The 22145-nt window shown below is 45.5% G+C and overlaps 1 protein-coding gene across 3 annotated transcripts in view; it reads right to left on the bottom strand.

The window, feature by feature from the left end:
• abcb4 (ATP-binding cassette, sub-family B (MDR/TAP), member 4) overlaps nucleotides 1–22145 on the bottom strand; it is a 198882-nt gene that overhangs the window by 94141 nt on the left and 82596 nt on the right. For all 3 annotated transcript variants that reach the window (XM_072508646.1, XM_072508647.1, XM_072508648.1), the window contains exons 9-14: nucleotides 20766–20937; nucleotides 15424–15537; nucleotides 14091–14201; nucleotides 12953–13078; nucleotides 4381–4584; nucleotides 1108–1278 (exon numbers count right to left, since the gene is read on the bottom strand). In XM_072508646.1, the coding sequence (XP_072364747.1) occupies nucleotides 1108–1278; nucleotides 4381–4584; nucleotides 12953–13078; nucleotides 14091–14201; nucleotides 15424–15537; nucleotides 20766–20937 (898 nt within the window). The remainder of the gene's footprint in view (nucleotides 1–1107; nucleotides 1279–4380; nucleotides 4585–12952; nucleotides 13079–14090; nucleotides 14202–15423; nucleotides 15538–20765; nucleotides 20938–22145) is intronic.

The following is a 22145-nucleotide window of genomic DNA, read 5'->3' as shown; positions in this document are numbered from 1 at the left end:
TGTGAACGGCGCCGGCGGGACTCTGCATTATCCGCGTGGCTGCTTGGCCAATCAAGGCCGGAGAATCAGCGGCCTGCAACCGCACCACGCCAAACGCGCCGGCGCAAATGGCGCCGGTTCTCCGCTCCTCGGAGAATCACCTCCCGGCGTCGGACTGGTGCCGTGGGAAAAACTGGCGCAAACAGCGATTCTCCCATACGGCGTGGCATGGGAGAATCGCGCCCGGGTCTCAGACCTGCGATCGGCTCCAACGCCAGGACGCGATTCTCTGCGGACCGGAGAATTGTTGCCAGCCGCGCTCGCGTGGTTGATGCGGCGCCGGTCGGGGGCCATTGAAAGAGGCCCACGCGGCGATTCTCCGCGGTCAACTGGCGAGTTCCGCCGTCGTGGTTCCAACCTGGTTCCACCCGGCGGGAGCTTGGACTCACGGCCGCGCTGGCCGTCCTGGTGGGGGGCGGGGGAGATCAGACTCCAAGGGGGGCCTCTGCGACGGCCAGGCCCGCGATCGGGGGTATCGATCGGAGGGCACGCGCAATCCAGGGGCGGCCTATCTTCTACCGCGCCGGCCCGCTGTGTGGCTCCGCCATGTTGTGCAGACCCGCGGTCGGAAGTGCAGGACCTCGTATAGCCAGCAGGATTTGCAGGGCGCGCGCCGGGGCCCTGCTATCCCTCTTGAAATCAGAGAATCACTCCGGACTTTTTGAAAAAACCTCTGGCGGGCGTGGGGACATAGCCGCATTTTTGGAGAATCTGGCCCGGGTCTGCAAAATTGCACCTTAAAATTATTTGATTTCTGGTGTGTTGAGCCAATGACTTGATTCACTTGCCAAATTCTACCACAAAAATCTCAGAGTTAATTCAATGTCACCCCCAGTGGTTGGTCCAGAGAAATTTTCTTTTTTGCTGTTTTCAGTCAAAATGTGAATCACTACATACTATTTTGCTACAAATAATGTATTGAGAAAGTCCCGGTCCTCATTATCCTTGAACCATTATCTGAAGAATGTTTTATCACCAAATCTTTAAGTTTGGCAAGGCTTTTCAGATAATTGCAGCAACCTCACTAGATTAACATAGATAATCGCACTAGATAAAAACAATCATTACCTTATCAAGAGCAGCTTGAACAGTAGCTTCACTCTCAGCATCTAATGCAGAGGTAGCTTCATCCAGCAGCAGAATCTTGGGATTGCGTACCAGAGCACGTGCAATGGCAACTCTTTGCTTCTGACCTCCGCTAAGTTGCGTGCCTCTTTCCCCAACTAATGTTTCAAATTGCTATAGAAAATAATCAGTGATGTTAGGGAAAATAAAATAATATGGTTTTCTTAAAAGAGAATATAACCAATTTGTGCACTTGGAGTAAAAGACACTACCAGTTTCATGTTTACATCAACAGTTAACCTTAAACTTACATCCTAACCTAACACCATGTGTACCACCTGGAACCAAAGGCATCTGTTTTATCTAAACCAATTGCAGACAACACTGGAATTTAAGCAATGTTCTGTGTATGTGCCTTTCAGCGTATAAATATACTGTAAATTTGTGGCCTGGCAGAGTGCTGCTTTGGAGGTCCCTCTGAGGTAGTGCTCTCCGCCCAGAATGTTGGCAGAATAAACAATACCTGAGGCTCCTGTGATCAATTTGTGCAAACATCATCGCAATCGTGACATGTTAAAGATTATTTAAAATACAATTCAAATAAATGAGTCACTTTTACTAATGGCGGGATGCCACCACCATTCATAGACAGCAGGAAAATATCTAACCCACAATGTACATATTGGTCTCCTGAAAAGTAATGCGGCAAATGCAAAATGGGTGAGGTAACAGCCATTTGTCCTCCCACCTACACGGAGAGAGAGCAGGGATTATTCTTGCATCAGGTAAGGAAGATAAAGAAAGAAAACAAGCGATAGATCGGGAGCAAAAGAATCATTTTGAGGAATTCTTATTCAGCTGAAAGATCGAATCAGCCCTGAATGATTTTCTTAGTTTTATAATGAGGCTTTAAAATTAAGGGATAACATATCAGGGGCTGAATTTCCACCTGGTGATGAAGGCAAGAATGGGGCTGGGTCACCGTTGTAAACCCTAACCCCCCCCCCGCCGCTGCCCTATTTTCATGTGTGTGTTTTGGAAGCCCTAAAAAAGCACACTGGAGTGCCTGGCGAAGCCTACCGAGGAGTCAGGAGTATTTTGACAGGCAAGTGTTAACTGTTTTGACAACTTCAAATGTCACTTTGCTGCACTGCAATGTAGATGTGTTTCAACTGCAGGGATTCATCAGAACTCTGATTCGAAAAGTATCTTTGGCCATTACAGTCACCAGCATTGTTTAAGTGTTAAAATGCATTAGAGTACTTTTCCCACATGGAATTCTTCAGTTTCAAATGCTCTGAGGCATTCGAAACTGAAGAACACTGCCTGGGAACAACAGTGTGGTGATCTGAAGAGATTTAAAAGCCCAGAGCCCATTTAATGAAAAAATAGGTCAGTTGCTGTCACTTCAAGAGGAAAGACAGCCTCCTGGACTGCTTCAGTTGGTAGGATATCTAGTATAGTTTAAAAATAAATGCCATCTGTCTTTTTCACTTTCAATAAACTCCACTGAGTACATTTCCAAGGATTTATTATTACCGATGAGCATATTATGAACTCTTGGTTAGATTTTAAAAGCTCCAGAACCACTTATCTCAGCAGGGAGCCATGCTTACATTTTGATTGACAACTTTAAGAGATTACTAAAGGCATACCTCTATTTGATGTGGTAAGTGAAAAATCATTTGTTTGTTTTTACAACAGATTGTCCAGTCTAGGGGATTTATTTTTTAATGACTTTTGTGAAATAGACCATTTTACAGTATCAAGTACAGAAGGACAGTTCTATTAGATTCATAGAATCCCTACAGTGCAGAAGGAGGCTATTCGGCTCATCAAGTCTGCACCAACCCTTCAAACATGCACTCTACATAAGCCCAATTCTCTGCCCCATCCCCATATTCCACCTAACCTTTGGATACTAAGGGGTAATTTAGCTTGGCCAAAACACCTAACCTGCACATCTTTGGACTGTGGGAGGAAATCAAAGCAGCAGAGGAAACCCACACAGACATGTGGAGAATGTGCAAACTCCACACAGACAGCCGAGGTCGGAATCGAACCCGGGTCCTTGACCCTGTGAGGCAGCAGTGCTAACCATTGTGCCACCGTGATGTCCTTTGGATTGTTGGCAGTGTTTGTTTAATGTCCATTTAAAAGGCAACTTAAGATCTTCCTTTAGTGATTTTGCGGAGTGGCTACTGGGGACACATGGGAGGCATGGAGGGGACATGGAGTATGAGAGAGCATGGAGGGTGCATGTGAGGTATGAGCGGGTATGGAGGGTGCATTGGGTATGAGGCAGAATTGTTAGTATGAGGGAACATTGAGAGGATAAGGGAGTGTGGGGAGGATATGAAGTGGCATAGAGGGGTATGTGTCACTTTGGAGAGTGCATGGGGTGGCTTGGAGGCTGTGAAAGGGGCATGGGGTCAGATGGGGAGTGAGGAGTGTGGTTTAGAGAAATGACAGCGTGAGTGGGTTACAGATATTCTCGCATACTGACATCACTTTAAGTGTGGCATCTAACACAGAAGAGCAGTAAGAAAAATTAGCAATTTCTTCAAAAGGTCTGTTGGATCTGTAATCGTTTTAAAGAATGTTTGAAATGACTTTTCAGAGTTGACATCAGTTGAAAAGGGATCAGTTATAATTTGCTTGCATAATAAGAAATACTGTCCATGTGGCTTGATGAGCCTTGACCTGGAAGCAGTACCAACTGGAAGGAAAAAGTCATGTGGCAGGCAGACTTAAAGGAGAGCTGCTGACACAAAGGACAGCTACAAGCAGAGGAGTTGAGGGGTAAAGGCACAGATGCAGACACAAAGCAAAAGCAAACAGCGACAAAATTAAACACTTCTTGTAAGAAGATCACTCTCAGGAAGAGATTAGATTTTTTCTGTTTGGCATAAACAAGACAGGAGCTCTTGCTGATAGTGCAGGAGCTGGCTAAAAAAGATCAAAAACCTGGAAAGCTGCATGATTAGCTTAAAAATGCGAAAGAGCTTTTCCAAAAGTGACCAAACCAGAAACCCGGGTATTATTGGTTGGTCAGTTAAAAAGGAGCTCCAGAACTCGACCCAAAGATTGGCAAAGAGAAAGGATATAAAGCTGTTATGTCCCTAAAATAAAAATGAAAGACAAAAAGTCTCCAAGGGAAATTGAGTCTCACAGAGAAATTGAGACAAGCTTATCACAGCAGCAATCACGCTTGCAAAATCGAATAATCCATGAAGTAAATCTATTAGTTCAATAGCAAAAAAGGTCAGTGCTTACATCTGGCAATTTCATAATGAAATCATAGGCATTAGCTTCCTTGGCAGCTTCTTCTATCTCAGTCGTGGTGACATCTTCACGACCATAGCGTATGTTTTCAGCTATTGTGGTAGCAAAGAGGATGGGTTCCTGGCTCACGACCCCAATAATTTCCCTGAGATGCCTAACATTTAAAGTTCGGATATCCTGTCCATCAAGCAGAATCTGTTGAAATAAATATACACTTAAGTCAATAAAAATCACAAATTTTAATGTATTGTGATGTGAAACCATTGGCATAAAAAGCTGTGTGAGCTTCAGAGGAAAGCAAATTTGTCAATAAGACAACACAACATTTCTGATTAGTCAAAAGTGTGAAGCGGACTTCCGGTGGCGGCTATGAAGGAGTAAGTCGCACATTTGGTGGCTCCCGCTCGGGTCGGACGTTTGGACCGTTTCCCCCGATTTTCTACCGAACTTGAATTGTAAAACTGCTGACAGAGGCAACTGTGTACTGAATTCCCACATTGATGCATGGAGAGAAGGACTAAGCTCGTAAAGGCAAAAACAGAAAGACAGAGAAGGCGTGGGCTGAAGCTGCAGCAGGGTCAGCATGGGGAAGGACCGGACCTCTGGTTTGTCGACCCAGCGGTCAATGGAGCAGCTGATGCAAGTTATTCAGGAAGGCTTTGCTAAGCAGAAACGGGACTGCTTGGACCCGATAAAAGAGTCGATTGAGCGGCTGGAGCTTAGATTGGACGCCCAAGATCGGGCGATCCAGAAGGTGGAGAAGGCACTGGCTGAGCAGGAGGAACATCAAACTGCGGTGGAATTGGAGGTGGGAATGCTGAGAGACCAACAGAAGAAGCTCCTGGAGAAGGTGGAGGACCTAGAGAATAGGTCCCGCCGGCAGAACTTGAGAATCGTTGGGCTCCCGGAGGGGTCCGAAGGAGCGGACGCTGGGGCATACATCGCAGAGATGTTTAGGGGGATAGGGCATTCTCCCGGCCCTTGGAGATGGACAGGGCTCACAGGCACTTGTGAGAAAGCCGCGAATGGGAGACCCCCCCCCGAGGGTAATGGTGGTGCGATTCCACAGGCACTCGGATAAGGAGCGCATTCTACAGTGGGCCAAGCAGACACGGAGCTGTAAGTGGGACAACAGTATCCTGCTGGTTTACCAAGACCTGAGTCTGGAGGTGGCCAGGAGAAGAGCAGGCTCCAACCAGATTAGGTCGATCCTTTTTAAGAAAAAGGTGAAATTCGGACTGTTGTATCCGGCCCGTTTTTTGTTTTGTTTGGTTTCTCTGTTCTTTTAAAAAAAGTTTCTCGTTTTTCGTTTTGTGGAAGCTGTTTGTAGTGCCTTTTGCATTGATTTGGGACCAGCGGTAGACTGAGTGAGTTAAGGTTTAATTTGCACCGTTAAGGGATGGAGGTGTGCTTGTTTAGATCTTGGTGTCTTTCTGTTGGGCAATTGTGTGGGGATTATTTGATGTTGGAGTATGTTTGTATGAGCGGGGAGGGGGGGGGGGGCGGAGGGGGGGGGAGGGAACAATAGGTGGGAGACTATCCGGCACCAGGGTTGGGGGCCACCAAGCTAGCTGGGCAGGCTAGCTCATGGATACGCAGTGGGGGGGGGGGTGCATATGTTTGGTTTATTAAAGGGGTTGGGTTACAGAGTGTTGTTACTGGGGGGGGGGAGGGGGGGTAAATGTTCTGCTGACGAGGGAGGTACTTGGGCTAAGGGACAGAGAGGAGGTTGGGGGCGGAGACTGCCTGGGGGTGGGCCGGTGGAGGCACGGAGCATGGGCTGGAGGCGGGCCCAAAAAGGGGGATGGCTGATCGGTGAAGGGGGGGGGGGCAATGAGCCCCCCAACTAGGCTGATCACCTGGAATGTTCGAGGGTTAAATGGGCCGGTCAAGAGGGCACGTATGTTCGCGCATCTTAGGGGACTGAAGGCAGACGTGGTAATGTTGCAGGAGATGCACCTTAGAGTAACTGACCAGATTAGATTGAGAAAAGGTTGGGTCAGTCAGGTCTTTCACTCGGGACTGGATTCAAAGACTAGAGGGGTCGCGATCCTGATTAATAAGCGGGTGGTGTTTGAGGCGGGTAGATTAGTCTCGGATGCGGGAGGTCGGTACATTATGGTCAGTGGGAAACTGGAGGAGGTGCAGGTGATATTAGTAAATGTGTATGCGCCTAATTGGGATGATGTGGAGTTTATAAAGAGGATGCTGGGGAAGATATCTGACCTGGACTCGCACAAGTTGGTCATGGGAGGGGACTTCAACACAATTATTGAACGTGGCATGGACAGGTCAAGCTCGAAAACAGGCAGGGTGCCAGCAATGGCAAAGGAACTAAAAGAGTTCATGGAGCAGATGGGGGGGGGGAGATCCATGGAGATTTGGGCAGCCGAGGGTGAAGGAGTTCTCCTTCTACTCACACGTGCATAAAGTGTACTCCCGGATTGATTTCTTTATTTTGAGCAGGGCCTTACTGTCAGGGGTGGCGGACACGGGGTATTCGGCGATCACAATCTCAGACCATGCTCCGCACTGGGTTGACCTGCAGGTTAGTAAAGACAGTAACCAGTGCCCGCACTGGAGGTTAGATGTGGGACTTTTGGCTGACAAAGGGGTGTGCGAGCGGCTGAGGAAATGTATTCAGAACTACCTGCAGGTCAACGACACGGGGGAAGTTTCAGCAGCGATGGTCTGGGAAGCATTGAAGGCGGTGGTCAGAGGGGAGCTGAACTCGATCTAGGCCCATAGGGAGAAGGTGGACAGAGCAGAGACGGACCGACTGGTAAAGGAGATACCCCAGATCGATAGGAGGTATGTGGAGACCCCAGAGGCAGGGCTTTTAAGGGAACGGCGGAGGCTACAGGTGGAGTTTGGCTTGTTAACCACAGGGAGGGCGGTGGAGCAGCTGAGAAAGGCGAGGGGGGCGCTCTATGAGTATGGAGAGAAGGCCAGCAGAATGCTGGCACAGCAGCTTAGAAAGAGGGAGGCAGCCAGGGAGATAGGGAAAGTAAATGACGGAGATGGGAACCTGGTCGGAGATTCAGCAGGGGTGAATAAGGCGTTTAGGGATTTCTACAGTAGGCTGTATAGGTCTGAACCCCCTACGGGGCCGGAGGGGATGAGGCACTTCTTCGAGGGGCTGAATTTCCCAAAGGTGGAAGGGGAGCTGGTAGAAGGGCTGGGGGCCCCGATTGGGTTTGAAGAGATAGTGGAGGGTCTGAAGGCCATCTATAAAAATTCTCTGGGATTTTGGGGCCGGTGTTGATGAGATGTTCAATGAGACAAGGGAAAGAGGGGTGCTGCCCCCGACGATGTCACAGGCCACGATTTCGCTGATTCTGAAGAACCCGGAGCTCTGTGGCTCCTACAGGCCGATATCCCTGTTTCATGTGGATGGTGGTTGGAGCACAGAGTCTCGCTTTATGCAGACGACCTGCTTCTGTATGTATCATACCCAATAGAGGGGATGGAAGAAATCATGAGCGTTCTAGGGGAATTTAGCCGGTTTTCGGGGTATAAGCTAAATATGGGCAAAAGTGAGATGTTTGCGGTCCAGGCGAGGGGACAGGCGAGGCGATTGGGCAGCTACTCTTTAGACTAGTAGGGGGAAGCTTTAGGTACCTAGGCATCCAAGTGGCGCGGGAATGGGACCGGCTGCATAAATTAAATCTGGCCCGACTAGTAGACCAATTGAAGGATGATTTTCGGAGGTGGCGTCTAGTTTCCAGAGGGTGGGTTGGAGAAGGGAGCGTCTCTGAAATTTACAAGGAACTTATGGGGTCAGAGGAGACGCAGACCGAGGAGCTGAAACGCAAGTTGGAGGAGGAGCTGGGAGGAGAGTAGAGGATGGTCTATGGGCGGACGCGTTGAGTAGAGTCAACGCGTCCGCAACATGTGCCAGGCTCAGCCTGATACAATTCAAGGTCATTCATCAGGATCACATGACAGTGGCCCGGATGAGCAGATTTTTTGCGGTATAAGACAGGTGTGCAAAATGTGCGGGAGGACCAGCGAATCATTACCACATGTTCTGGACATGTCCGAAGCTTAGGGGATTTTGGCCGGGGTTTGCAGATGTCATGTCCACGGTGTTAAAAACAAGGGTGGCACCGAGTCCAGAGGTGGCGATTTTCGGGGTGTCGGAAGCCCCGGGAATCCAGGAGGAGAAAGCGGCAGACGTTCTGGCCTTTGCTTCCCTGGTAGCCCGGAGACGGATACTATTAGCTTGGAGGGACTCAAAGCCCCCGAAGTCGGAGACCTGGCTAACTGACATGGCGAGCTTTCTCTGTTTGGAGAAAATCAAGTTCGCCTTGAGAGGGTCACTGTTAGGGTTCGCCTGGAGGTGGCAACCGTTCGTCGACTGCTTCGCGGAAAATTAATCGTCAGCAGAAGGGGGGTGGGGTAGTTTAGCTTAGAGTAGGGGGTTAATAAAGGTGGGACCTGTAAGGGAGGGAGACAGCTTTTGTACAATGTTTCTAGTTTCATGTACATTGTTTATTTTGTAGTTGTTATAATACCAAAAATACCTCAATAAAATGTTTATTAAAAAAATAGTGTGAAGAGATAGGAATTAAAAATAATCAGGATCACTGGTTATGTATGTCAAGACAACAAACAATGCTCTTATAAACCTCAAACAAACCTTACCCAAGCCATAATATAAAGATAGGTAGATGGTGAGTTTGCATTGGAGCTGGTACTTTTTCCCAGTACTGTTAGATCTAGTGATCATTTACAGCTGTGACCTATACCCTATAATGTGGGGAATTTTAAGCCCCTCCAACCAGCACATGGGAAGGCAGTTAAATTGGAGACTTAATCCCTCAGTCCCCACCAATTCCAAATTGACAGCACACGGTAAAACAACTAAGACCTTCAAACACAAATCCATATTAAATCTATTTTTTTGCGTTCATTGCTTCGAATGACATGGGTGGCTGCATTACTGTAGTTTCCTGCTTTGGCACTGTGCCGATGAATCTACACTGTTTACTCTCTAAAACATTATTGCCCTTTCTGCAAGTAACTGAAGTGAAAACACAAAAAAAGCACAATATGCTGAAAGAGAAATTTATAATTCAAAATACCCTCAAAATAAGATGTTCTCTGACTCCTGCAGAAACTGTGACAGTTAACAGTTAATTCCAGGCACCCACTTTGTAAAGAAGCTTTTTATAAAATCTATTATATATTTTTCTGGTTATTTTAAGTGTGAGTCCTTCTGTTGCTGTCTCACTGACGTGGAAGCAGTTAATCATGGTGCAATCTATCAGAACTCTTTACGACTTGTATACTTCCAAGCAGCCATGGTTTAACCTTTCAGCTTCAGTGAAAGAAGCCCGAACTACAAGCAATTTTTCCATTATTTATCTGTTCTTCTGACAATGGGGCCCAAATTTTGTAACAGATGGAAATAGTTTTTGTAGCAGTTCAACATTATTTCCTTTTTTATTTTATGGATATGATTCTGTCGAATGAAATCTAAGTACTGTCCACAGTGGGAAAAATGGTGTGTTCCCCGCTGGTGCTGGCAGCGCTGTGGAGGTGGGATTCAACTTCACTTTGAAACTTTTGTGGAGGGGGTGAGGTTTGCGTTGGCCTTGAGAGAGCCCGGGCCTATACCTGCTGACGGGTCCCACTTCTCCTCAGAAATCGGGGTGCCCCAACCTCGGAATAAGACTGCAGCCCCCCCTCTTCGAATTGTTGGCAAATCCACACACACACCAAATCGCTGGCAAGCACCCCCCCTCCCCCCAGTGAATCACTGGCAAGCCCCCACCCACCAAGTGACCGGCAATTAGTTGTGGGCTTGCCAAATGCCACCCCCCCCATCTCCTCAGTCACTCAGTCCCCCATCAGGGCGCCTTTCAACCTCCCATCCAGGCCCTCCCTTCAGACTCCCCCCTCAGTTCCATAAACCAAATCCTCCCCCCTTTAGGCCTCCTCTTCATGCCCCCCCCCCCCTTTAGTTCCCCCCACTCCCACTTCAGGTCCCCCCTCTCAGCTACCTCTTGCCTCCAGGTTGGGAGGGGGATCCTTCAGGGAAGGTGGTAGTCAGGGGGCCCGTTCTAGGCTGGAGGGGCTGAGGACCGGTGTCTTTCCTGGGATGGGGGTTGTGTGGAGGTTCTCCCTCTGAAGCTTCAGAAATGTTAAACTGTCTTTCAGCATGACAAGTTGTTGTTTCACAGTCCCTCTTATGTGTTGGAACCCTTTGATGCCCCTCCCAGCAGGTCATTATCAATGATCTGTCAGATGAAGGTGTAAGCCTTCCCTCTGATGTGTGGAAAACTTTGAAGTTAATTTTTCACAATCAATTTCATTCTTCTTTAACTTCTTCAAGCCTCTGTAAATGCTGAGAAGCCTAAAACCTTTAAACTGCATTGTTTACATTCAATTTTATGGTCCATTACCTTTTACACTCTGAGTGCTGCCCTTATACCTGGTCTTTCTAGGAAGCTCATTAGAACAAAGAAACAGCCTCTTTAAAAAAAATTCAGTTGGAAAGAACACCGTGGGCGGCATGGTGGCTCAATGGTTAGCACTGCTGTCGCATGGCGCCAAGGACCTGGGTTCGACCCTGGCCCTGGGTCACTGTCCGTGTGGTGTTTCCACATTCTCCCAGTGTGTGCATGGGTCTCACCCCCACAACCCAAAGATGTGCAGAGTAGGTGGATTGGCCATGCTAAATTGTCCCTTAATTGGAAAAAAAATTGGGTACTCTAAATTATGAAAAAAAGAAAGGACACCTGCTCAAAAGAGGAAGCACTTCAGTGTTAATGGACAGTGAAAAGCTATGAAACAAACAAAGCCAACCCCTCCTTTGAAATAGCCTGGAGCTGTCAAACAAGAGGCTTGTAAAAGATAACGGGCTATGAAATTGAATGTAAACAATTACGTTTAAAGCTTTTAGGATTCTCAGCATGCCCAGAGGCTTGAAAAAGTTAAAGGAAAATTAAATTGACTGTGGTAAAAGCACTTCACTGGTATCTAACATACCAAAGGGAGGTCTTTCACCTTCACCTGACAGATCATTGACACTGACATGCTGGGAGAGATATCAAAGTGTTTCAAGGCTACAGAGGGGAGACTTTTGCCTTCCTCTGACAGATAATTGATACTGACATGCTGGGAGAGACATCAAAGGGTCCAACATATCTGAGGGAAGACAACTTGACATCCTGAAAAACAGTTCAATGATTTTCAATGCTACAGAAGTAAGACTGTCACACGACCACCATCCCAGGAACGACCCTGCACCTGAGCCCCTCCAGCACAGCCTGAGCCTCACAATTGGTTTGACACCCAACAAGAATCCCATTTTGCACTCATGCCTGATTCAGCTGGCTATCAGGAACCCCACCTGGTGCTAGTGGCCCAGAGAATCATTGCCTATATCTCCATATACAAACTAATTACAGTTGTTTTTCTATTGAACTGCCACCTTTAATAGCTTGTGTACTTTTTTATATAGTGATTCTAGTTTTCTTTCATGGTCATGGGCATTGCAGGCTAGTCCAGCATTTACTGCCCATCCCTAATTTTCCTTTAGAAGGTGTTGGTGAGCTGCCTTCTTGGACCATCTGCAGTCTATGTGGTGTAGGGAGAGTTCCAGGATTTTGACCTGGCAACAGTGAAGAAATGACAATGTAGTTCCAGTTTAGGATGGAGAGTGACTTGGGAGGGGAACGTTCAGGTGGTGGTGTTCCGATGGGCCTACTGCCCTTGTCCATCTAGATGTGGGCTTGGAAGGTGCTGTCAAAAGAGCCTTGGCGAGTCGCTGCAGTGCATCCTGTAGATGGTACACCCATCAGTGATGAAGGAAGAATTACATACTAAGGCTCTATGTTCTCCATTTAAAATGTTATTATATTATGGTGTACTTCTTTTCACAATTTTTACTTCATATGTTCTACTTACAGCTGTAGAACCTCCCGTTAACACATCTTGATGTATCACATCAATATCCTTTGATTACCTTCCATGTTCATTTACTTTGAATCATACCCTCGCACATCACTTCATGGAGGCGCAGGAACTGCAGACTATTTTCTGTATGCAGGAGTTTATCTGTATAACTGCTGTTCTTACCTCAAACACCAGGCAAAAAGAATGCTGGCTTATGACTTGTCCTACCCAGCAATTCAAACTTCCATGTCTTCATTCTCCTCTGGGCAGGGAGAAAGTTACCCAACACCACAACGAGAATCCCATTATGGCACTTGCGCCCTTTTCAGCTGGCCATTGGGAATCCCACCTGGGGACAAGTGGCCTCAGAGAATCGCTGCCTATATCTCCAGATACAAAACTAATAAAATGGATTTTCTATTTGAACTGCCACCTGTAATCGCTTGTGAATTTTATTTTATTTTGTGTATTCCACTTCTGGAAAGATTTATTTTCTTTAATGGACTTGGGCCCTGCAGGCTAGTGCAGCATTTATTGCCCATCCCGAATTGCCCATCCTGCACGTTAAAATCTATCTGTTAAGAATAACTTGGTTTGGAGCACCTCGGTTTGAGCTACTTTATTTTCACAGTATGACGCATGTTGTCAAATTCTTTACCATTCCATCTTCAGGGTCGTAGAATCTCTGTAGGAGCTGGATTGTGGTGCTTTTTCCACATCCACTACTGCCAACCAGAGCAACCGTTTGCCCGCTTTTCAACTTCAGTTGCAGTCCTTTTAATATCTACCATAAAACAACAGGGAATGGAAAATGAATATATTTTAAACATTTAAAGATATTTTATTTCCGCTCTGAAAATTAAGTGTAATTAGAGAGGACTGCGCAAATATTTTGATCAAGAATAAAGTATCGATAACTTAAGGTTGATAGCAGGGTTCCAATTCAATTTAACCAGAAATAAAAACAAAATATATTTGAGATACTGAACAGGTCAGGCAGCATCTGTAAAGAGAGAATCAGAGCTACTGGGCTGAAGTTTCCTCACGTTTCGGAAATCCTGTAGTTAGAGCTGAAGGCAGGACAATAGGATGCATTTTGCTGGCAGTGATTAATTAATTGGCCTCAAACCAGCTAAGGAAGATTGGCTTTCCCCCTAAAGCTGCTGATCAGCAATATCACACAAGCAGTGGCCATTGTCGAGGCTACAGCTGCAGGCAGAAGCCATCTCAATGACTGAGAGGGCAGAGTGTTGTTGGTGGAAGCTGGGGCCCTGGCAATTGAAGGCATGTCCTGGAGAGTTGGGAGTGGGGGCAGCCCAGTTGACATTGGGATGCACCTCCAAGATTGTTGATAAAGGATTCTGCCCCCTAAGCCGTCTCTTCCTGTACCCCTACCCACCCCACTGGTCTCCCGTGAGGCAGGAGACTCTCCTGACCTGGCCAAAATGCCTGCAGAGGCAGGAAGTGGCCCATAATAACCCTTAATTAGTCTCTTGAGTGGCTCAATCCTGGAAGGCATCAGAACCACCAGATGTTGGGATGCGCCCCTCAAATTCCAGACATCTACCTGCACCATTTTGCAAAACTTCCCAGCTGCTAACCCATTCCCAATGGGCCAGTTTCAGGTCAATGACCTTGCAAAACGTTCTAATTAGAAGTGTTTCTAAGTTTTCATAGATGTAATACTATTTAAATGTAAATGCAAGACTTTTTTAAGAGGTTAATCTAAGTAAGAACTCTTAATCTTAATACATAGAAAACAATCTTTGTATCTAAAGAGATAGAATGAGTCCTACCTCAACATCAGGCCGTGAAGGGTATTTGAAGTGCACATTTATAAATTCCACATCCCCTTTAATCTGATTAGGCTTATGTCCATTTTCTGAAAAACTATCAATTATTGGTTCCTGCATTATGATAAAGAATGATAATCAGAATTAAATAAAATCATAGAGCGTTATCCTCTATAAAAGTACCTGTAGTCGCTGGGCATGTGCCAACAAGTTGCATTTATAGAATAATTTAAAAAGCACCCCAAGAATCTTCACAAAGGCTTAAAGAAACCCCACAATGGGAGTGTAGATTAGAAAAGGAATACAAAAAGGAGAGAATCATCAAGAGCAAGGGGATTAGGCACGAATATCGACAATTGAAGGCATGACTGTTAATAATGGGGTGGTGGGCCCGGTGGGGGTGGGGGTTACTGAGGTAGTTGAGGATTAAGGCCATGGAGTTCAAAAGGCAAGATGTAGCAAGTAACTGCATCTAGCAGGTAAAGTACAGTTGGGTTGATTTTGTGGATGGTAATTAAGGATGGCATCCTGCCCTTGTGAGCTGCTGGCCCAATTAGTAGGCTTGTAGCTCAGCAGCCTCAGCAATGTTACCTCAGAGTTGGCCACTGCTGAGGCTGTAAGGAGAGGGCACCTCATTGCTCTGGCATCCTCAAAGACAGGTAAATGGCTTGGGAACACTGGGGAAAGCCATGGCGGGTGTGGGGGAAGTGTCCCTGAATGTTGGTAGTGACATTTGAATAAGAGGAAGTCATGCCAGCAGAAGGGCCCACCCCTATCCTAGGTCATGGAGTCCCCACAAGAAGGATCCTTCCCACTGCAGCCTGTTTGGAGACCACCATGCTTCACTGATCAGTCTCCCCATGCAATGTGGAAAATCCCCACTCAGGAAGGAATTGACCCTTAGTCGGCTACTTAAGTGGCTCAATCCGCAGGCATTCTGGATTCCTGGTCACACAAAACATATTGTGCAAGTAAATGTTATGTTCGACTGCATTTTGTTTTGTTCACTAGCTTTTCAGTAGGGGCTGGTTTAGCACAGGGCTAAAGAGCTGGCTTTTAAAGCAGACCAACGCAGGCCAGCAGCACTGTTCAATTCCCGTACCAGCCTCCCCGAACAGGCGCTGGAACATGGCAATTAGGGGCTTTTCACAGTAACTTCATATGAAGCCTACTTGTGACAATAAGCGATTTTCATTTCATTTCATTTTCATTTTCCCATTCCTAGATCAATACAGTGGTCAAAGGGAAAGATGACACTTTCCTCAGGCTCCCATTCCAATTATTACTCATGAATGTACAATGCTTTACATATGCTATGATGCAATGATAGGGTTACCTGATTCATGATGTTGTAGACCATATATGCTGCTCCTCTTGCAGAGGCCAATGCTTCGATGTTAGGTGAACACTGGCCAATGGCAAATGCGCCAATCAGAATTGCAAAAAACACCTGAAGATTTTTTTAAATCATGGAAATTAAAAAAGGCAGCTCCTGGCAAAATGATACATAGACAGACATACATAAAAAATAGAGGCAGGAGGAGGTTATTTGGCCCTTCGAGCCTGCTCCACCATTCATTATGATCATGGCTGTTCATCAAGTTCAATACCCTGATCCTGCCTTCCCCCCAAAAGCTATATCCAACTCCTTGAAATTACACAACATTTTTGCCTCAGCTACTTTTGTGGCAGATTCACCACTCTCTGGGGGAATAGATTTCTCCTCACCCCAGTCCTAAAAGGTTTACCCCTTATCCTCAAACTATGGCCCTTAGTTTTGAAGTCTCCCACCATCAGGAACATTCTTTCTGAATGTACTCTGTCTAATCCTGTTACAAATGCTAGGGATAATGCTTGTGATGCTATTTGTCTGTTGTTCCTGTTCTGAACTTAATCATGTAACTATTGTCCTATTAAAAACCTTAGGATTGAAATTAGTCCAGGCCCATTTTTGGATGAGCAGAATACACAGGGGAACAGAAGCCTGAGGCCAGCCAAAATTTTAGCTTAAGGCCTCATTTAAATGTTCAGGATGTTATGGTATCAAATCAGACCCAACGTATGTTAAGAAACTGGATAAGAAACCCCAACAATTTTGCAATTTGTAAACTGTGAGGAAAGGATACTTCACCCCAGGAGTAATTCCACTGATAAATAGGGATCTTTTATATTTAATCAAACTATTCTCAACACAGGACCAACTACATTAACATCATAGAAAATAGCTTCCAATTAACAGTTAAACAATTGTTAACAATAAAAGAAAACACTTTAGCTACCATCTTACATATTCTTTATCTCTAATTAAGCAAAGCCATTACAGGTCAAAATCCACTGGTAAATAAAGTTAGCAAACACAGGGATGCTTGCTGTCCTCTGCATAGAGAGTTGCTTTCAGCAAAGGAGAGACTTCCTTTCAGACACAAGCTGCAAGCCCTTCTGTCTTTGGTAGACTACAAACTAAATTCCTGCTACAGACCTGGCTCCTCCCATTAATTACATTATCTCTATCCCACTAACTGTCTTATGACCATTTTACTAAGGCTAAACACAATCTCTGAATTATCTAAACCCCAGGGGACCTTCTTTCTATCCATTATCCCTATATAGGTAAACAATTAAATGGTTATAATCAATGATTATCCGACCTTTATGATATCTTCATTGCATCTTTTACAGACACAGTACCTGCCTATATATTAAACCAGTAGTTCTAAACGTATTACTGCAACAAGAATTTACAGTGGCGGCCATGGAGTGCGTGGTCGCACACAGGGTGGTTACTGCTTGAAGGCATTGATTTTGACCCCTTCTACCCAAACTTCAGGGAGTTGCGGTGGAAAAGTTGTACGGAGAGTGGAGACGGATTAGTTCTCCCCCCAGATGGGCATGTCTGTGGATTACAAAACTTGATAGAAGACAGTGGAAGCCCTGGCTAAAGAGTTGGAAGAAACTCGTGGAGCAGCATCAATTGTAAAAATGGTAGAAGGGGAAGTGTTGCATCGATTGGAAAGCCGCCAATGGAGCAGTTGATGAGCTTCATTAAGGACGAATTTCAGCAGCAGCGTAACTTGGGGCACTGCCATTTAAGGTGGCAAGGGAGCGGTTCCGGTTGCTGAGGTTTCAGGGAGTGCATGAGTGGACCACGCGCATAAGTGGAATTTCACGGGGTTGGTGGAGGAGGTTAAGGGGACCTTAAAAGGTGGGATGTGCTGCACCTGACATTGGCGGGGAGGGTTCAGGTGGTGACGATGACCATATTGCCAAGATTCCGGTTTGTGTTCCAGTCCCTCTTGTTTTTCCTCCCCAAGACCTTTTTTCAGAAGAGAGATGAGTTAATCTTGGAATTTGTGTGGGCAGGAAAGGTGTCGAGCATTAATAGGGCTCTGTTGCAAAGGCAGAAGCGAGAAAGGGGCTGGTGCTCCCAAATTTGTTGCATTACTATTGGGCAGTGAATGCGGAGGGGGCAAGATGATGGTTAGACGGGGGGGGGGGGGGGAGATTGGGTCAGATTAGAGGAGAAGTCTTGAAAGGGTACGGGCCTGAGGTCTGTGGTGACAGCCCCGCTGCTGTTCGCCCTGAGGAAGTATACGAGGAGTCTGGTGGTAGAATTGTCTATAAAAATTCGGAACCAGCTGAGGAGACATTTTAAACTGGGGCACATATTGGTGATGACTCCACTGTGTGGGAATCATAGGTTTGCACTGGGGGGGAAGAATGGGATCTTTAGGAGATGGAGGGAGGAGTAGTTAGAGAGGGTCAGGGACATGTTTGCGGAGGGGACGATTGCTGGGCTAGTGGAGCTGTGGGAGAGGTTCAAACTACCAAAGTGGTGTGATTTCAGATACTGGCAGGTGTGTGGCTTTGCGTGCAAGGAGCTGTCTTAGTTCCCTCAGAGGCAGGAGTATGCGCTTTTGGAGAAAATGTTGCTTCCAGATGAGCGTGGGAATGATATGCTTGGAGATATAGATGGGTGTTTGGGAGAGCAGATCACGGTTTTCGTGAAAAGGATCAAAAAGTGAGAGGAGGAGTTAGGGAGGGCGATAGGATGGGGACTTTGGTGCGGAATAATGTGCCATGTGAACTCCACCTCCTTCTGCATAAGGGTGAGTCTTATAAAATTTAAGGTGGTGCATAGGGTCCACATGACTCGGGCCCGGATGAGCGTTTTTTTTCCGGAGGTAGGGCACGGGTGCAAGAGGTGTAGGAGGGGGCAGGCGAGCTATGCCATATGTTCTGGGGGTGTGAGGAGTTGGAGAACTTTTGGGAGGCGGTATTTAGGGACTTAGAGGTTTGTAGGCACTGAGATGAAGCCGGACCCTATGGTGGCGATCTTTGGGGTGGCGGAGGTGCCGGGGCTGCTGGAGGGGGAGGGGGCCGATGTCATGGCCTTCACCTCTCTGATTGCCCGGTGACGGATACTTTTGAATTGGAAGTCGGCCACACCGCCGGAGCTGCATGGTTGGGAGACATGCACGAGTTTCTCAGGTTGCAGAAAATCAAATTTGCCCGAAGGGGGTTGGAGGAGGGCTTCGGGGTACGGTGGAGGCTGATCATGACTATATTGGAGGCGCTGTTTATCGTAGAGGGGGGAATAAGTGGGGAATAAATATGCAAACTGTGTATTCTGTTGGATGTTAAGGTTGTGTTATTATGTTGAATATTTTTGGAACAAAATATATTTTAAAAATATGTATTCTGCAACAGATACATAATACAGTACATATAACAATTTCCTACATTCATCACAAGGGCGACCACGATGCCTCCACAGAAAGCTCACCCTACAGGGACATTAAATTTGGGGCCAATTGCCTCACAGGCAGTAAATTTGTGATTTGTGCTCTTGATACCCGAAGTCTCAATTTGCAGATTTTATGATAAGCTTTTGTGTGGTAGGGGCCCATGTTAGGAAGTCTAGAGTGAAATCTGGGTTTCCAATTCACAGTTAACCTAATTTTCTGTTCATTTATTTTAATGGATAAGAAGTTTGTGCACTGCAGATCAAGTGGACTCCTGGCTTGAATTTCTGATTTTATTTCCTGTGAAGGTATAGGAAATGAGTTTTAAACCATGAATGGTACCACCTTGGAATTCACATCAATAAATAGTAAAATTCAAAGTTGGGAATTTATTTAAAGTGGTTGTAATACCTCAAACATATAGGGTTAAATTTTGCTGAAAAAGTAATAGCTTCGGATTCACACGTCTGACTATTGCGCAAATCAGCCAGCAACTTGTAGCAAAAAAGAGATAACCTCAGAACTGCGAATCACCACAAAGTGATGGCCATTTGATTCACAGAAATGGCATGTGAGTTCACCAAACTGTTGCATTTGCACTTTAATTGACCACAGAAAGTCAAGTCTAGAAATTATTAATGTAAATGCTCTTTCAATGACAAAGATACTGATAAATGACGATCAATCAATCCCCCTTGTCTCAGAAAATATAATTCCTCCAGGTTTTAATTATTTTCAGAGGTTTTACAAATGTTACATTTTATCTTAGGTGTTAAAAGAGATCACCCACCCTTCAATATGTAACCCATGTCTATATCTGCATCCATAATTCTCTACATATTTTATATGGGGCTCCAATCTCAGAAGAAATTCAGAAAAAAATGAATGCATCATTTTCCTCCACGTCATTGTGGACAGTTAACTGGACAGATATAAGGGCTATCTGCACTCAGAACGGTTGATAGGAATCATAGAATTTACAGTGCAGAAGGAGGCCATTCAGCCCATCAAGTCTGCACCGGCCCTTGGAAAGAGCACCCTACTTAAGCCCACAATGGTACAAATCGTTACGCGGTATACTTGTCTTGTGGATATAAATGAAATGCAAAACAGACTAATTTAGTTATGGGATGGCTTGCACCAAATCTCTGCTAAATTTGTGGCAGCTATTCCCACGCAGACACCAAACGCAGTTGAATATGTTAAATATGCACATAATGTCTGCTGAAGATCAAACCCCTTTATGGTATTGTCTTTTGATAAGCAGCCTTTGGGTTTCTCCTCCCAGAATTCTTCAACGGCCCTTGTGGCTGCGAACAAAAGATAAGTAGTGAACATTTGAAAAAGAACTCTTCAGTTCGGAGAAGCAGGAGTGATCTCCAAATTCACAGGTATCGTGATTGGGGCTGGTTTAGCACAATGGGCTAAACAGCTGGCTTCTAATGCAGAATAAGGCCAGCAGCGCGGGTTCAATTCCCGTACCGTCCTCCCCGAACAGGCACTGGAATGTGGCGACTAGGGGCTTTTCACAGTAACTTCATTGAAGCCTACTTGTGACAATAAGCTATTATTATTATCACCAGGTGCCCACCCCCGCCTAACCTCTCCACCTGGGATTTAATTGACTGCCGCTAACAGCAAGGTGGGCAGCATTAAATTCCTTCTTTTCCATCTTTATTTGCCTTTGGAGGTATTACCAACATCAGCATCTGCCCTGAGGAACAACAGAAATTAGTCGGACCGCTGTTCTGAGCGTGCGTTGCTAATGCAACAGTGAATCCGAATTGGTACAGGCCAATTTCTCTCCCATGAGGTTGAAATGAACAGGGAAACTAAAGAATTAAAACAAAATAAGGGAAAAAGGGAAAAACACAATTTGACGGCTTTTAAAAAAATAATTTCTTGGGTGTTTAACATAACATGAAATCTCACTTACTGTTAGCATTTTTCCAACTGTGTAGTTCTCTTCAATTATGAGGGTACTTCCATACCAGAATGCCAGTGCATATGATGCATAGATCATTAAGAAGGTGAAACCCACTGATATATTGGTGCTTATGGCCTTTTTTATTCCAATCTTCTGAGCGTCAATTAAATTTTTCTGATACCTTTGTAAAAAGGTAAATATAATTAGGCGCTGGAAAAATAATCCAACCACTTGGTTTATCTTCACAGAAATGTGACAAATATAACAGCATTCAGGGACACTCCCCCTGGAAGTCCGGGTGAAATCTATAAGTCATCCAGATTGACAGGTTTGGCTTCCAGTCAGTCAGCGAGGACTCTGGAACAAGCGCAGGAGTAGTTAGGAAGTCTGCAGTTACAATTGAGAGTTTGCAGGAAGGGGGGTGGGGGCACCAAATCCCAGATCCTAGAGTGCGGTCTGATCCCTGACCCCCCCCAGCAGATTTAAATGCTCTACAGAAACAGGTATTACTTTGAAATCATCAATGATCTGGAGACATTCTTTAGCCTGTAGAGAGATCATTATACAGCTGCTTGCTTTGAATGCAGCTATCCACCTCTGAAACGAAACCAAACATACTGCAGCTGCCGGCTCAAAACGAAAGTGAAAGACAGACAGCGCAGCTCCACCCACACAATGACATCACTGCAGCCACTTGATGAAACACACTTTTCTTAAAGGGACTCTCACATGGCAGGAATTAAAATTGACCCCAAAGAGTGACAAGCTAAGAGTAGCCTGCAATTTGCCTACTTTTAGAATATGGCCATGTGATTGCCGAATTATGCTCTTTTTCATCTAGATGCTCTTTCACTAAAAATGCCAGATAGAGCACTCACTAGGTGATATTGTTCAATGATATTGCTCGGAGCTCATTTTGTTGCTACCGACCCAAAAATGCGTCTAAAGTCGTGCATAAGGTTAGTACTGCCAATTCCAATCTATAAATTTTCGATTTACATGCAGGAAAGCGCTGTACCTAACAGGTAGAAACAAATACAGAGTGCAGTTGGACTCTGTATGACAAGTAAAACTTTCCATTCAAATTTTATAAAACTGGTTACCAGTTGCCTCTCATTCATATGTATTCACGTGTACTGGAGAGATAACACAATAAAAAGCAAATGGTTAGCATAAAGGTGGCAAAATAATGCAAGTATTGTTCCATCGTTCAAGGTTTGGGATAGTGTGAGAGTAAGTCTGTACAGTAAAAGTTCTGCATTTAGATATAAAACACAAGCAGGTGCTGTACAATGCCCCAAAAAATCCCATTGTAAAAGCATTGTTTAGTGCCAGCAAACACACACACCCTCCCCACTACCCGCAATTCTTGGGAAAGTAAGTAAACAT

The sequence above is a fragment of the Scyliorhinus torazame genome, chromosome 6, assembly GCF_047496885.1.
Source record: "Scyliorhinus torazame isolate Kashiwa2021f chromosome 6, sScyTor2.1, whole genome shotgun sequence".
Lineage (NCBI taxonomy): Eukaryota > Metazoa > Chordata > Chondrichthyes > Carcharhiniformes > Scyliorhinidae > Scyliorhinus > Scyliorhinus torazame.
This window is presented reverse-complemented; position numbering and strand designations above follow the sequence as displayed.